Source organism: Protopterus annectens, chromosome 8.part0 (genome assembly GCF_019279795.1).
Source record: "Protopterus annectens isolate FY-2018-M chromosome 8.part0, PAN1.0, whole genome shotgun sequence".
In the NCBI taxonomy this organism is placed as follows: domain Eukaryota; kingdom Metazoa; phylum Chordata; order Ceratodontiformes; family Protopteridae; genus Protopterus; species Protopterus annectens.
Window position 1 is genome coordinate 1,627,666,163 of NC_056741.1, and position 16,245 is coordinate 1,627,682,407.

The 16,245-nt window shown below is 39.1% G+C and overlaps 1 protein-coding gene across 3 annotated transcripts in view; it reads left to right on the plus strand.

Annotated features, from left to right (window-relative positions):
- The window catches only part of POU2F3 (POU class 2 homeobox 3), a 479,623-nt gene extending 463,550 nt beyond the window's left edge, over window positions 1–16,073 (plus strand). For all 3 annotated transcript variants that reach the window (XM_044081151.1, XM_044081152.1, XM_044081154.1), the window contains one exon: window positions 14,070–16,073. In XM_044081151.1, coding sequence (XP_043937086.1) covers window positions 14,070–14,109 — 40 coding nt within the window. In that variant the 3' untranslated portion in view covers window positions 14,110–16,073. The remainder of the gene's footprint in view (window positions 1–14,069) is intronic.
- Window positions 16,074–16,245: the final 172 nt, after the last annotated feature.

Below are 16,245 nucleotides of genomic sequence, written 5' to 3' on the forward strand. Positions count from 1 at the left end.
TTGTTTGCTGTCGTGGTAGGTCTATGTGAGACTGGAATTGTAGTGAGTGTGGTTTCCTTCTACTTCTGACTGGTTACGTCAGTACTGAGTTGAGAGAGTTTAGCCTCCAGTTTGGCTATATGGTTGCATCTCTCACATGTGTTGGAATTTGTTGGGAGGAGGAGAGGGTTGTCTGTGTACACGAGGCAGTTGTAACATTGTCTCAAGATTCCCAGATTCACCAGCTGGACCGGAGAGGAGATTGACAAACTGACCTTTGGACATGCTAGAATAGTATTGGGAATTCCTTTATAATTGAAAAAAGGGCCAATGGGGAACAAGGTACTCAAGGGGAGTTTGTGAGGGTGTAGTGCTTTTAATTTTTTAGTGCTGACTTGTATAATTGCTTTAGTGAGCAAGTACCAGGTAACTTAAATGCAATGTGTTACAGGTAACTTAAATGCAAAAACGACACAGTAACTTTCTTTCAAGTGAAACAAGGAAATAAGTGTACAGTAAGCAATGCAGATATCACTAGGAAGTAGTTAAGCATTATTAATGTAAACATACTAGTAAATGTTGCTTAATATATTTATTCACTATCACACATTGGCTATGTGTTGCACATGCAATCTTTGTCAATGTCTATCTCAGTATTTTTTTTCCCTTGCATTGCTAAGTGCATTTGTTACTTGTTGTTATCTTTGCCAATGTAGCCCTAGTTGTGGCTGAAAAGGATCCTGGGACCACTTTTATGGCTACCAAACTGTAAATAAAAATGAAATAGAGAATATTGGCAGTGAATGTCAGAAATAATTAAGGAACTAGTAAAGCACATTTTAATTTTGCATTATTCATTAGAGAGAAACTTCCAAATGAAGACATTGGGAAGTAGACCTATTTAGCTTGGAGTTCTACTTGTCATCTGTCAATGTACAGCAAGAATCATTTACTGTAGTGAGTTTTCACACCTCAGCATGAGAATGTGGGGGAAGGTCTGTCAGTTATTTTACAACTACAAAATAATCCCTTTACAAAAGCCTGCTGTTTACCTACTTTCTTTTGCTGGAAGTAGCTAAAGTCTGCTTATAGCATAGAACAAGCTCAAGACAAGACACCTAAATGAGGCTCAGTCAAGGAAAAAAGTAGCTCTATTGCAGAAGGTTTGTTTAGATGGCCGTGCTTCACAGTGCTAACATTCTATCTTAATGGCATAAGAAAACAGCACCACTTATGTCTGCATGAGGACTTGGAATGTATTCTGAGAAGAAGGAATGAAAGCAAGAAAACACGATCACATTACCAAGGCAGACCCCATCATCCGCTATTTTGAGGGAACTACATGAAAGTTGTAAAAAGCACTTGGAGTGATTTTGAGGCATCAGAATAGCTCAGAAAATAAAGATACAGGGAACAATTTATTTTTTTTTTAGTTCTGAAGTGGAGTTTTCCTTTAAAGCATAGACAGCAAGCACATACACAACCACAAATGAGTCCACACCAAACAGACTAGCTCAAAAAAAATTCACATAAGCAGCAATGAAAGGTATGCAGGAGGATTGAAACCCCTAGGCAGAAGCACATAGATGCCAAGATCAAAACACCAACAACTATACAGAACATAATTGCCAAACAGTATCTTCTAAAGGCAGATGGATTCATTGTTTGCACAATGAATGTTGCTGAGCATGCCTCTCAATCTCTTAGTGCAAGAAATCTGGAGAAAGCCTAACATGGGGACAAAGGCCCAAAAATAGGACAGGTTTTAAATATTACTCTTATAAACTTAAAAAGTTGCTTGAATAACAGGGCTTGTGTTAGCATGCATTTTCTGAAGTCCGAAACTGAAATGTTACAATGTATGTCATTATTTAGTGACTTCAATCCTCAGTGATTTGCCAGAATAACACAAATCTTATGAGGAACAGACCAAAAATGTGAGGCAAAAATCTGGACATTCTGTGATAATCTGTACAGTCAAGAGGTATGTTACTGAGCTTGGCTGCATGCTCCTCCCAGTTTATAACAGCCACCAAACTGGACATGATTATTGGAAGTGGTACACTTTCCTAGATTTCCTCAGTGTGCTGTCTGTTATACTTACTGTACAGACTTAGAAGGAAAATTAAGGATGGCAGCTTTTGTGTACTACTTGATGGACAAGTCAGAACATTGCAGCTACAGTAAAATGTGTGGACATGACCTTCCTGCCACTAAAGGACTGCATCTATCACCAAGTTGCATTCTAACGGACTATGAAAAAGTTACCATATGGTCTAACCAGACACCCAACACTGATGCTACCATGAAAAGGCACCTTTCCCCTGGGATAAATTATATGGTAACAAATCCAGGTGTGATCCTGCAGCTTTGTTACCTCAGTGTTCCTACTGCCAGCCAAGGTCCAGGAAGCATTTGATGGCATTACTGTGTCCACATTTTCCAAGGACAATGCCATCCTTCAGTTCATGGACTGCAACTGTGTATGAAGAGATATCCAAAGAAGAGATATCCAAAGAAAAGTGAGGAGCACCAGCTGTACGACATCCTTTGGAGATATTGGGAGGTCCAAAACATTCTGGAGTTCTTGCATGCTGCTGTGGCACAACATTGCACATTTTACTAAATAAGTACTACTCACTGTGTCCCTTCTCTTCATAACTTGAAGTTTGCCTCTATACTTTGTTATTTCCCAACAGTTTAACATATCAGAAAATAAGTACCATGGTGACACATCAGCAAACACATTCCATATACCTCTGCCCGCACTAGGTCATGAACAGTTCTTGCATCTCTCTGAAGGCAAAGTAGGTTGTCTGCATTGTTGCATTCACCATGAGAAGGAATTTTACAAGACAGTAAGTCTACCCATGCTATTGACAGGATGTGACAGCAGTCATCCACAGTTGAAGCAAGTTTGGCAATGTGTTTTGGCTTTCATTGTAGAGTCAGATAGTCATACTCCATGACTCCATGTGATCGGTGACTTTTAAGAGAGAAATAAAATACTTAAAATTCCTTTTGTACTCTGTTGTATATTATGCAGAATTTGACATTACCATTTTTAGATTTTCCTCACTTTTTAGGTAGACATTTTTTTTTACAATATCAATTTTTCTGCTTTAAGGTCTATAAACTAAGACCTTGCTCGTTAAACTCTCCTCTCAAGCTGCGTGTAACATGGGTCCTATAAGATCCATCACTACCCCATCTATCAAACAGTAAAGAAAGTAATATTGCAAAAATGAAAAAGAAAATGAGTCATCGAACTGAAAAAATCCATATTTACAGTAGTCTAGTACCTGATTTATTTTAGAAATAACTTTATTTATATTGAGGGTGGCACAGTGATGCAGTGGATAGTGTTGTTGCCCCATAACAAGATGTTTCCTGGTTTAATTTTCAGCTAGGCTGCAGCTCCAGGTGCTCCAGTTTCCCCTCACATTCCGAATACATGCAGTAGATGGATTGGCCAGTCTAAATTGGCCATAGGTGTGAGTGTGCGTGGTGTGGAAAAACTACCATGACAGGGATAGCCCCCTCCAGTGGTGTAAATCTTGGCTCTAGATTGTCACCATTGAAGTGACACCCTGACCCCGTGTTCAAAAATGTGAAAAAGGGGTTGTGGATGAATTTATATTTCTTGTATCTTACTCTTTCAAACAGGTTCCTGAACAGTACAACATCCTCACAGTACCTGTATCTGATCTACTTCTCACCTCCTTCATGAGTCATAATTACAACTCTAATATTAGAATAAAGTGATATCCTGTCCAGTTTACTTCTACCGGATAATCTCAGTGCCTGTAGAATCAATTGATTCTGTAACATCTCCAAATGCAACTTCATTGAATCCATTAGATAAATGCAGTAATGCCGAGAGTCAGTTTGTTTAAAACATATATTGAAAGTGGTCAAAACACAAGAAGAAACATAATTTTTAACACTACAGCAAACTCTGATGGAAGATGTCCCTAAACCCTTTAACCCTTACCCTAACGCCAACCCTAACCCTTAAATCTAACCCACATTACGACTCATTCCAACTTTATACCTTAAGCTACTGTTGAATGACGAGAGAAGGCCTGATGGCAGTTTAACAGTATACTGTACACAACATAGCTGCTTCTGCATGCATAGTCTATATCTTGTAACACATGCTCAGTACAACTGGCTTAATACCACCTCCCAACCTGGAAAGTTCCTTAAACTACAGTGGCTAACAAGGTACAGAAAGTATAGCATAGCATACTGTTCTACATCCTCCTCCTTTACTTTTTGTCCATTGTAAATACATCCACAAATCTGCATTGACATTTCTTGAGACACGTTCAGGAATTAGACATTGTATAAACAGTTCAACATTGGCTATCTGACTACAAATGCAATGTACTGCACATATCTAAGATTAGGTATAGACTCTCTCCCTACCCTTGTCACATATACATTTTGAGTATTATTAGAAATACAATCTGTTTCAAGAGACTTATTTGACACAGAAATATCATCTTATATATCAAAATTATACATACAAGGCTGTCCAATTTCTGGAATTTGATCAGTTAGTGATTTAGTTAACAAACTGGAATCACTGGTACACAGTCTGTTGTGGCTCAGGCTCTGGGACAGGTAAAATGTGTCTGAGATTTCTTCTGTACTCAATACCTTCAGACTGAATTATGTAAGACATTGGTTCAACACAAATGTATCTTCCGATTCCCATGTGATTATGACCTTTTGAAGTTTGCATTCGGGTAACTTCACCCTGCTATAATGGTTAAAGATGTTTACTGGCTCTGTCATAGTATACCTTTTGCAAAGAACATTTTTTCAATAGTTGTGCTTTGACTACCTTATTTCTGTTTGTGATTGGCAGTAATAACCATTTGTTAACTGGAAGAATTGTTCCAGCCTGGTCATCCGCCTTTGAGCAGGTGAACCTTGTGTCTCGTCATGAGGAATGTTTTGAAGACTCAGTGAATTAAGAAATACATTGGTTCCTTCCCGTTTTAACTTTTCCATCAAATTCTTTGCATTATGATCTGCACAGTCATCTAAGCCATTAGCTTGTAGACATTCGGGTATACTGGTTACACAATTGAAATCCCAGGATCTAGCAAATTCTTTAAAACGTTGACTGGGTAAATTGTGTACTATTATCTGATATGACTTTATTCGGACTTCCATGAAGTGAAAAATGATTCTCTAGTTTCATAATCACTGCATTAGATAAGTTATGATGTAAATCAACTTTGAACCAACCAGGGTATTTGTCAACTAGTACCAGATAGTGTTGACCATTTCATTCGAAAATGTCTACAGCAACTGTGGGCGATGGTAAATCGGGGATTGAGTGCAGCTGAAGAGGTTCTTTCTTCTGATGAGGTTTACTACTGTTGCAAACTGAACAAGAAAGTGTTTCTCTTTCAATATCTTTGGACACTGATGGCCAAAACACAATACCTGTTGCCCTACTTTTAGTTGATTCAGTGCCTGAGTGACCTCTAGGCAGGATTGTTTTGTATTCCTTTTGCAATGATTTAGGAACTACCACTTTCAGATCTTTCATAATAATACCATCTTCCAAAATGAGCCCATCTCTGTATGGGAAATACTGTTGAAATTAGTGGCAGACTTGTCTAACATGTTGGCCATCCTTTGTTAATAACACTGCACAGTCTTTGAGAAACTGAATCTTTAGCAGTATGGTTTCTTAACTCATCAAGCCGTGATGATGAAATACATCCATAACTTTGAAATCTGCTATCTCATTTTCATCTGCTCGGACTTCCTTCTGGGTGCTTGAGACAAAGCATCTGCAAGAAGCATGTGTTTACCTTTATGGTAAACAATACTGAAATTGTATTTTTTGCAATCTTAACATCATACGTTGCAATCTTGCTGGAGTGACATGTATCGTTTTTTTTTTCAAAATTGTTACCAATGGCTGATCTGTTTCAATCTGAATTGATCTTTATATATAGTCACTGAATTTGGAACATGCAAACACAACTGCAACAAGCTCTTTCTATTTGTGCATAGTGCATTTCTGTTTGAACCAGATTATGAGACTCATATGAAACTGGAATGCCTTCCTGAAGGCATGCTGCACCAAGACCATATTGCTGGTTTATGAACATCATAGTATCTCAGTGCAGGCAGACTGGAAATTCTTGTTTTCAAAAGTATCAAATGCTTCTTGATGCTGCTTATACCAAGACTATTTTACATCTTTACATGTTAACACATGTAATGGTGCTGAAAGCTCGCTAAGGTTAGGAATGAATTTTCCCAAATATTTAATCATACCCAAGAAATGTTGTAGAGATGTAACATTCTCTGAAATTGGCATTTCATTGATTGCTGTTACCTTTGAAAGACCAGGCTGAAGGCCTGAACTTGTGAATGCGACCAGCGTAGGCAACTTTTTTCAATTTGACTTGACATTTTAAAGGATTCAGCTTGAGGTTGACCTCAGATGCATGATCTAGAACTTTCCTGAAGTTTTTGTTATATTCTTTTTCTCCATTGCCTCCCATGATGATATCAACTATTATGGCACAAGGATACCCAGCAAATATTTTTTCCATGGCACACTGAAATACCTCGCTAGCAGAACTAATTCCAAATGGCATCCTCAAAATCTGTATCTCCCAAATGATGAGCTAAACTAGTCAAAGATGATTTGTGATTCAGCAAAATTTTCCAAAAGGGGTTCTTGGCATCTAGAACTGAGAACAGTGGAATTTGCTACCTCCTCTACTGTACGCATTGGGTGATGACATTTAAGAGCTTTATGTAAGTCACGTGAATCAATACATATTTGAATATCATATGAGCTTTTCTTATGGGCTACTACCATAGATGATACCCATTCTGTAGGTTCTGACACGGGAGTGAGAACACCAGAATTTACCATTCTGTCCAATTCTGCTTTATAGGTTCATAGGTTCATACTAGGCTATCGACCCTAGGGCCTATGCAAACCTAGCCATAACAATTCCCTGGCTATTTCTTCCCACACTATTTACTTCCCTGAACCCCTGTCTAGCAGGGCGACTGACGTGATCCCTGGGGTGAATTTCCTTTCTCCCATCCAATCATCAAGGTTCCTTTTGAAGAGGGCCAAAGAGGCACTCTGACATGTATGGGCAGTCTATTCCAGGGTCTGGGGAGTCTCTGGGTCAGGAACCTATCCCTCCAGCATGTTTTGTTTATTGTGATGACAAGATTTAGATTCCTGGAGCATGTGGCTCTGAGGTATTGGTATTTAAGTGTAGCATGTCCAACAGCTCTGGGATTGACATGGTCTTGTATGTTAAGCAGAGATCACCACGGAGTAGACGATATGCGACAGAATATAGCTGGAGTTTTTTAAGGAGGTCAGCATAGGGCATCTGCTTTAGGCCTGTGATTATTTTAGTGAGGTATTTCTGCGGCCTTTCCAGTTGCAGATGTCTTGAGAGGTACATACCAAATGGGGCGTTATATTCTATAATGGGTCTAATGAGGGATGAGTACAGTGGAACAATGACCTCCTAAAAGATGAAAAGCCCTTAGTGATGAGGTGTGCCACATAGAAGGATTTCCTGACTGTGGCGAGGTGTGCCACATAGAAGGATTTCCTGACTGTGGCGATGTGGTTATTGAAGGTGAGACCACTGTCCACCTGTGTCCCCAAGTCTCATCACACTTTAAGTGTTTAGTGTACTGCCACCTATGTGATAACTCATGGGTACATGTTTTTTCCCAAAGGGGGATAACTATACATTTCTTGGCATTGAGCTTGAGCCCATGGCTCTGGCACCAAGCATCTGTTTCTGTAAGGCCCTTTTGTAGAGTATCCACATCATTTTGGGATTCAATAATGGCTCCCAGTTTGCAGTCATCTGCGCACTTTGTTAGCCAGAGTCCCTTAGTGTTGGCCTGTACTTCAGAGAAGTAGATGCCAAACAAGAGAGGTCCCAGGACTGAACCCTGAGGCACTCCACTTGTCTGGAGCTGGATTTGGAGTCATCTACTTTTACAGTGTGGGTTCTGTCAGTAAGCCAGTTGGCAACCCATCGAGTGATGTAGGGATTAATGCCCAGCTTAGTAAATTTTATCTATGATTCCAGAGTGGGGGATAGTGTCAAAGGCCTTAGTGAGGTCCAGATAGGCTGTGTGGACTGCCTTACCCTCGTCCACAGCTCTGGAGACTGATTCAAAGAAGGCAATAAGGTTCAGGAGACAAGAGCAGCCCTTCACGAACCCAAACTGGGTGGGGTCCAGTGTTTTAAGGTTGCCATTGTCTTTGTTTTTATACGTTCCATGATGATGCATTCCATGGCCTTGCAGATTAGGCTCATCAGACTGATGGGTTGGTAGTTCCTGGGATCCAAGGTGGATCCCCCCCTTGTGGAGTGAGAGAACTGTAATTGTGCGCCACTCAGTGGGCACGAAGCCTGAGGTGAAGGTATGATTAAACATGACACTTAGGTGAGGTGCCAGTTCATTTTGTAGTTCATGTAGTACACAGCCTGGGATGGCATCTGTTCTCATGGATGCTGTATTCTTAGCTTTGGAGAGTGTGTTTTTTACCTGTGTGGCCATTATTACCAGAATCTGGCAATCTTCCAGTATTGAGATGGGCCATTTAGGGGGTGAGAAGGTGAAGTTGGCACTGAATCGATCTGCCAGGATATTGGCAATATCCTTGGGATTAGTATATTTAATGCCATTCTGTTGTAGCTCAGAGCAGATCTGAGCATTGCCATTAAGATTCTTGACATAGCTGTAGACTGCCTTTTGGTTGTCTTTAGAAGCTTTGGCAATTTTATTTTCATAACTAGCTTTGGAGGATTTTATGAGGGATCTCAGCTTCTTACTGAGGCTGGTAAGGGAGTTTTTTGCATCCTGGGATTTTCCTCTTTTCTGCAACAGTGTTTTTCCTTTTGTTGTAAAGTTTGTTCATGGCAGGGGACCACCAGATTGGCTTCCTTTTTTTGAAGGAGACCATCTTGGTTCTATTTGGGATGGCATGATTCATGCACGAGTGGATGTGCTCATACAGTGCCTTAGTGTAGGACTCGGCAGTCAAAATTTCAGTTTCCATCTGCATGGGTGTCATGAAGTTTGTCACTTCTGACTTGAGTAGCATGAAGCTGATTTTGGAGAAGTTTTTTTTATGGAGGTTTCCTTACTGGGGGGTGGGGGTGGGATGTGGATGTTAAGGGTGATTAGCTTATGGTCTGACCTGACCAACGAGGGGGTGACCATAGGTGTGGAGCATTCATTTCCCATGTTGGTAATGACCAGGTCTAGGATATTAGAGCCCCCTGGTGGGACTATGGATTAGTTGATCCAGGGCATTGGAATTTATGAATTCCAAGAACCGTTGGGCATGAGTAGTTTTCCCAGTTAATGGCAGGGTAGTTGAAATCACCCAGTATTAGGGTGTTTGGTTGTATATTAATATTTTCCAGTATGTTTAGAAAGGTGGTGAGAATCTTGGGGCATGGTGGAGGATCTGTAGTAAGCTACAGTTTGGATTGCAGTCTTACCTAGTGTTAGTTGCACCTGGAGAATTTCAGACGCATTGTGTTGGGCAACTAACCTGGTGGTGTGAATATCCTTGGTGAATATGGACATTCCTCCACCTTTAATGTTTTGATACTGGTTTGGTAGCCGAAAAGTGTGGTAAGAGTTGTAGCCTGGTATTGCAGGGGTGCTCTCTGGAGCCTTGAACCAGGTCTCAGTTACTGCACAGATATCAATGTTCTCCATTTTTAGGAGTGCCTCGAGAGTGCATTTTAAGGTTTAGACTTCTAGCATTACCTTCAGATTTTGCATGCTTGTACCTGTTACGGTGGTGGTTTTGTCCTTTGAACTTTGCCTAAAAAAGGCATTATAGGGGTGGCAAGAGCCTTAGCCAGTAACCTGAATCCCAGGGGCAACAGGTGCAGACCATCTCTGGCAAAACATCGTGGTCTGTCGATCATGTCATCCCAGGCAGGCAAATACTGGATCCCCTTTGAATGACACCAGAAGCTTAGCCAATTGTTGAAGTCAATCATTTTGTCCTTATATTGTGGTATCATTCTGGGTGAAGGCAGGATGCTACTCAGGGCTAGGGAAATACCTGCCTGGGTCACATGATCCGAGAGCTATTCCATGTCTCTCCATGTAGTCTAGGGAGGAATGTCTCAAGTTATTCACTCCAACATGGACAATGACAGAGTCATATTTGTACTTGTGGAGTGACTTGAGTGCATGAGTTATGTGGCGGATCCTGGCACCCGACAGGCAGCTCACTGTAATTTTCTTCTTCAGCCTGGTGAGTGGGACATCAGTGTGCCTGACTATAGAGTCACCTATGACTAAAGTTAGGTATGTTGTCTTGCCTTAGGGGCTGTTGCTGGGTGGCACACTGGTGTTGTGAGCTATGTGACACTTTGGTTGTGATTAGTGTTTGTTTGTGTTTCAGCTTAGGAGGTCCTTGTTGCTTGGGCAGTTTACAGTTAAGAGCCTCTGCATATGTGGATTTAGTGTTGCTGTGTGTGGGTGTTGGTGGTGTGAGTTTAGAAGGGCTATGTGTTGCTTGAGGTGTAGTGTGGGTGTTAACCTTCTCTTATTGACTGTCTAGCACAATCTTGGGTGGAGAGAGCGTTGCTTCCAGTTTGGCTATGTAAGTGCATCTCTCACAGGTTGTAGTGTTGGGTGGTAGGAGGAGAGGGTTTTTGTGTACATGAGACAATTGCTGCATTGCACCAGTATGCCCAGATTCACCAGGTGGACAGGAGAAATACCTTAGCAAGGTACTTTGCAATTTTATAGGCGGTTTAGTGCCTATGATTAATTTCTCCTTTAACTTTATTTTCATTGCTACTGGAATCTTACATGCTGGATGCTGGTTGAACAACTAGATTTACCTCCTGGTTCAGCTTCATGGCATACGTAACTGTAACCTTGTCAGGTTTATCTGTGATGAGATCAGCATATTCTTTGAAAATATGTTGTGAAAAACTATCATTTTTATTTGTATTTAAATGATCATTTTTACTAAGGAAAATCAAACCCATATGTAAACAGTCTTCAAAGCCTAGTAATGACTGTACATCTCTGCAACTACATAGAATTGCAAGTCATAGCTGTTGCCTGCAAAATGGCAAGAAAGGACTACAGTGCCATCAGTCTGAATTTTTTCACCACCTTAAGTAACTAATTTTGTACTCTTCATGGAGTCAAAATACTCTCCAGCTTTTACTTTTGCATAACCTTTTATTGATATGACATTGCATTTGTATCGGGTATCCACTTTGATCTCTTGGTTTCCCATTAATTTGTACAGGACAAAATATTTCACTCTTTGCTGACACGCTTGAATTTACTGTGTTAATTGCTACACCAACCATAAAAACAACATTAACATGAAAAGATTTATCACTGCCATTTGAGCTTGTCGCAGTCTCAATTTTTTTTACTGCCTGTTTTGAATTAATCTTACTATTGACCAGTACTGATTTGCAAAACTTTTTGAAATGATTCCACTTTTTTACATTTGTGACACTGCCGACCATAAGCTAAACACTTATCTCGTTGGATTCATGACTGCCCCCATAATTGTGACAATTAATGGGAGTTACTGTGGTTAGACTTTTCAGTTTATACTTATGAGGCTTTGTCATTTTAAATTTCTGTTGCACACTATCAACATTTCTAGTAGAAGTTACAGCATGCATATTCGTATGTTTTTCTGAGAGATCATGTATGTCACAAACTTCAACAGCTTTGCTCAGTCTTAATTCACTATTGTGCAGTAGAATTCTCCTCACTGTATCATTATTTATACCACCCACAAGAGTCTTATCAAATCATCTTCAAAATCCCCAAATTTACATGTCTTTCTTTTATTCTGTAAATCAGTAAAATATGCTTCAATAATTTCACCATGCATTTCCTTGTGTTAAATTTATGCCTTTCCATCATATTTGTCTGAGGGTTACACAGTTCTATAAATTTATGTTTTAAACAGTCTGGGTCTTCCCGTGTTTCTGCTTGAGCAATAATATGGCAGTTCTCTCCCTCACCCACATACACAGTAGGTGCAAACAAAAAAAACATTCTCTCTCAATGGCCTCTTAGCCAGCTAAATTGAGAAATATAAATCTTCAAGTGCATAAATCCTTATCAGAATGTGCAGCCACTATGAAAATATCATATTTTTGTTCAAACACATGCCAGTTCTCTGCAACATTGCCGTCAAACACCAAAGGTTCGGGTCTGTGAAATCCATCTGATAAGGCCAGTAAATGCAAGTACCTGTAGCACTTTAGACATTTGTTGTACCAAGGAAAGGCTTAGGCAACTTACTGTGTACATTCATTGCAGTTTGAAGGGATTCAACTTCAAACACTTCGTTGCACTGTAAAAAGACTAAAACAGCTTCTGGGACTTTGTTACACTTTGCGAGACTTGACTTTGAATCTGGCTTCTGACACCACATTAAATGACAAGTGAAGGGCATAGTGGCAGTTTAATAGATAGTTTATTGTACACAACATAGCTGCTTCTGCGTGCACAGTCACCATCTTAGTTGTAGCACATGTTCAGTAAAACTGACTTAATACCACCCTAATCCTGGAAAGTTCCTTAAAATACAGTGGCTAACAAGGTACAGAAAGCATAGCTTATCACACATTTCTACAGCTACTGACTTCCATTCATATTACAGAAAGTCATCCAGATGACTGACTTTGTCTAGTATGACACTGACTGAACTAAATTCAACCTATATGGTCTTTGTATAATTTGTATAATTTTGACCTTGGTTAACTGTCTTATTCCCTAGTATTGATTTGACAGTTTTATCTTTTTGGCACTGTCTGAATGAGTTAGTCAGCAATCCTGGTTTACTCTTTCTTGTTGTGATATTCTCTCTTAATAGAGACATGGTTAACACCAGAGATGAATAATAATAATAATCATCATCATAATTTGTCTCTTGCCTACATATTCCTGACTTTTCCAGTGATGAGGAATATTTTTGATATCATTCGACCTTTGAAAATATGTGACTTGACTGAATTTCTTACAAACAGTAAGGTAGTGTCATGCTGAGATCCAAGTAAGATCATGGTCCAGGAACACCTTATTGACTATTAAGGCAATGTAAGCATTTGGCATGTATATTAATACCAGAATTTATACTCTGGCTGCAGATAAAAAATGGTCGGCCTGTCATATTTATCATTCCCCCAAAATAAACCATGGATCCAAGTTAACAAACTGTATGCTTCTCAAAATAAGGAATGGTGTGTTCTGAGGATTAAGGATTAGTCCTGTATTTCTTAGTGAAACAAATAAGGAACTGAAAGAGTGTATAAAATGCAACCTTGTAATTCTAAGCACATGTGAAAATGATCGCTGTCATCCTCTCTGTTGCTTGACTGTTTCAGCAAAGTTTGCCTTAATTATTCTGTGAATAAATTTTATTAGTAACACTTATATAAACTCAGTATATGCAAGAAATTCTGAAAGCATGATGAACATACTTTTAAGTTGCCACCTTCTTCCATCTGAGAGACTAACCCGGTTAACAAATGTAAAAATAAAATCAAATAAATTTGTGTGGGGCCTTCCAACAAATGTAGGTATATTGGTTCTTGATATAATGGCCCTTACTAGCCTTCGGAAATTACAATGTAAAAGACTGTAGTCCTCTGTTACTGATGTAGCTCTATGTTTACTGATTTAGCACAGCAGAGTGCACAACTATTCTCATAATGGGTTGCAGTATTGTTTTAATGATATAAGTAAGGTGGTAGCAGAAGAGGTAGGTCATAAAGCTTTTATAACATTTATGGGCACAACTTAAACAGCTGCACACCTGCAGAGGTAATAAACATGTAGGAAGTTTTCCCACAGGTACATTAAGACAATGCAAACTTTCCTTATGTAATACACGCTGTATTATTTTGCAACTGTACTTTTTTAGGTATCCAATTTTGTGATATTCTTTTCTTATGGATTCTGTCTTTTCCATGTTGGTCCTGTAATATATAGATCTATAAGAAATTAAATTCAATGGTTTTATTTTTCTTATTTGGCAGATCCTGGTATCGGTGGAGTCACCTCTCCTATCCTCACTGAGCCTTCTAAAGAGAGTCATCATGTTATAAAACCTGTTTGCAACAGTAAAGGAAGTGCCATCAGTTGGGTCAGTTGGCAGCAGTAATATGCATCCACAAGAATTCAACCAGGGAAACATCCGAGCTTGGCTTTGTATTGTATAATTAACCTGGGCTTCCAGAGACAATCACGTTCTCACAAATCGTGTCCTCTCTGGACTTGTAAACACTGATGTAACTTGCTTGACTATCATGAACCTAAACACAAGAAATCATGATTTCATCTTTGCAGAAAGAAACTCTCTGCATCTCTGACCAGCTACTGTTTGATAACATACTTATTTATAGCAATAATGTTTATATAGTGCTGTGATGTTTTTGTTACAGAATGGGGGGATGTTGTGTAAAAAAAATTGTCTACATTTTTAAACTGAAAACATTAGTCTAGGTATACAACAATGTCATGCACCCACTAAAATGTTAGGTTGCTGAATATAAACTCTTCATGCCAATTATCACATGCCTAGTATTTCAGGTAGTCCATATACTGACTTATTTGTCCTGTTGTAGAAATATTTGGTCAGTGAGAACTGAAATCGTATTGCTTAAATGCATTGCCCTCAGGATGCTGCTTTTTTGAAACGGGTGCACTTAGAAAATAATGTACATGTGTCCCTTTAAACAAATCCCAAAGTGATTTTTTTTTCCAGTTTCTTGGAAACCTACAACTACACCAAGATTCATAACTGAAACATTGCTCTATAAGAAAGCTGAAAATAACAGTTCACTTAATTTGGGTGACATGCTTGTATAACAAAAAAGCATTTGCCTGCAGCTTACAGTGTTAGTTGACATACTGTGAGTAAATGCAACTGCCACTCAACCTACCATAGCAAAAGTTACAAATAAAAGCAAACTATGTGACTCAGTTTCCATGTTGCAAGCAGAAGTCCTAAAGCTGTGGTTTCTATGTCACAAGTGCACAGCACAACTTTATGGCTATGAAACTATATATTGGACTATCAAAAGATATATTCAGAGATGTGATCATAACCATCATTACAAGATTTTAACTGATTGTATATTGCTTAATGGCAGCAGGTTGAAAGCTGTATATAAGACACCCTCTGAACTGTTTGCAGTTGGGTATCTGTTTCTGAGCTAGCATGTTTAACTAGAAAGCTCTAACAATGTTAGTCAGTTTGCATAAGCTCTGTATGTCTGCATGGTTAATGCTGTGGGAAATTGTGGCAATTTATCAAAGCATTGTGTTTAAATTCTTCATTCAATTTTAATGTCAAAAGTAATCCAGTTTGAACACTCAAACGTATTAATTTTATTTTCTAATTGTACCCATAGCCGGCCTTAGGCATAGGCCAACTAGGCGGCCACCTAGGGCGCCGGTCTAGTAGGGGCACTTTTCCAGTATTTATTTGGTGTAGGTAGACTAGGATGGGGGCACCGGGTGGTGGCGTGGGGGGTGCCATGGAGCCCTTTTGCCTAGGGCACCAGTTGACCTAAGGCCGCTCCTGATTGTACCTGCTTGTTTGTTTATACCATTCCATCAATTCTTTTGATGAAGTAATAGCATTAATATGAAGGAACAGAGCACAAAAGTAGAATAAGGTCTTGGTTTTATACCACTACCGTTAGCAAAAATGGTCAGACCTTCATCCACATCTACAACAATATGTTTGAAAATAAAAGCAAAGCTTGCCATATCACAAGTTTTTATAGAATCTATAAGAATACTTTTTATGCCTTTGACAGCTATGGTCCATCATCATTTTGCATTTGTATGTGGTGTTTTGTTTAGTGTATATAATTTTAAGCTAATAATTTTATTAAACTTCTGGTTATTAAATTGTTGGATAATTATTTGAAGTATTTTGGATATGTCTGTACGTTTCTTCTTTGGCACCATTTAAATAAAAGCTGTATACTGCTTGAGGTCTGGATTAAACTGAAACCATGCTACCAAAAGTCTGTAGTTTGTACTAAAATGGTTGTCATTTAGAACAGGTTAAGACACAGACCTTCATAAGAAACCTTTTTTTTTTTTTTTTTTTTTTTTTTACCGACTCCATGTTGTAGAGGTATGGAGTTTTAATTGGAGCCCAGAAGACCCCCAGGAGGAGTTTGAGAAACAGGAAAAGTG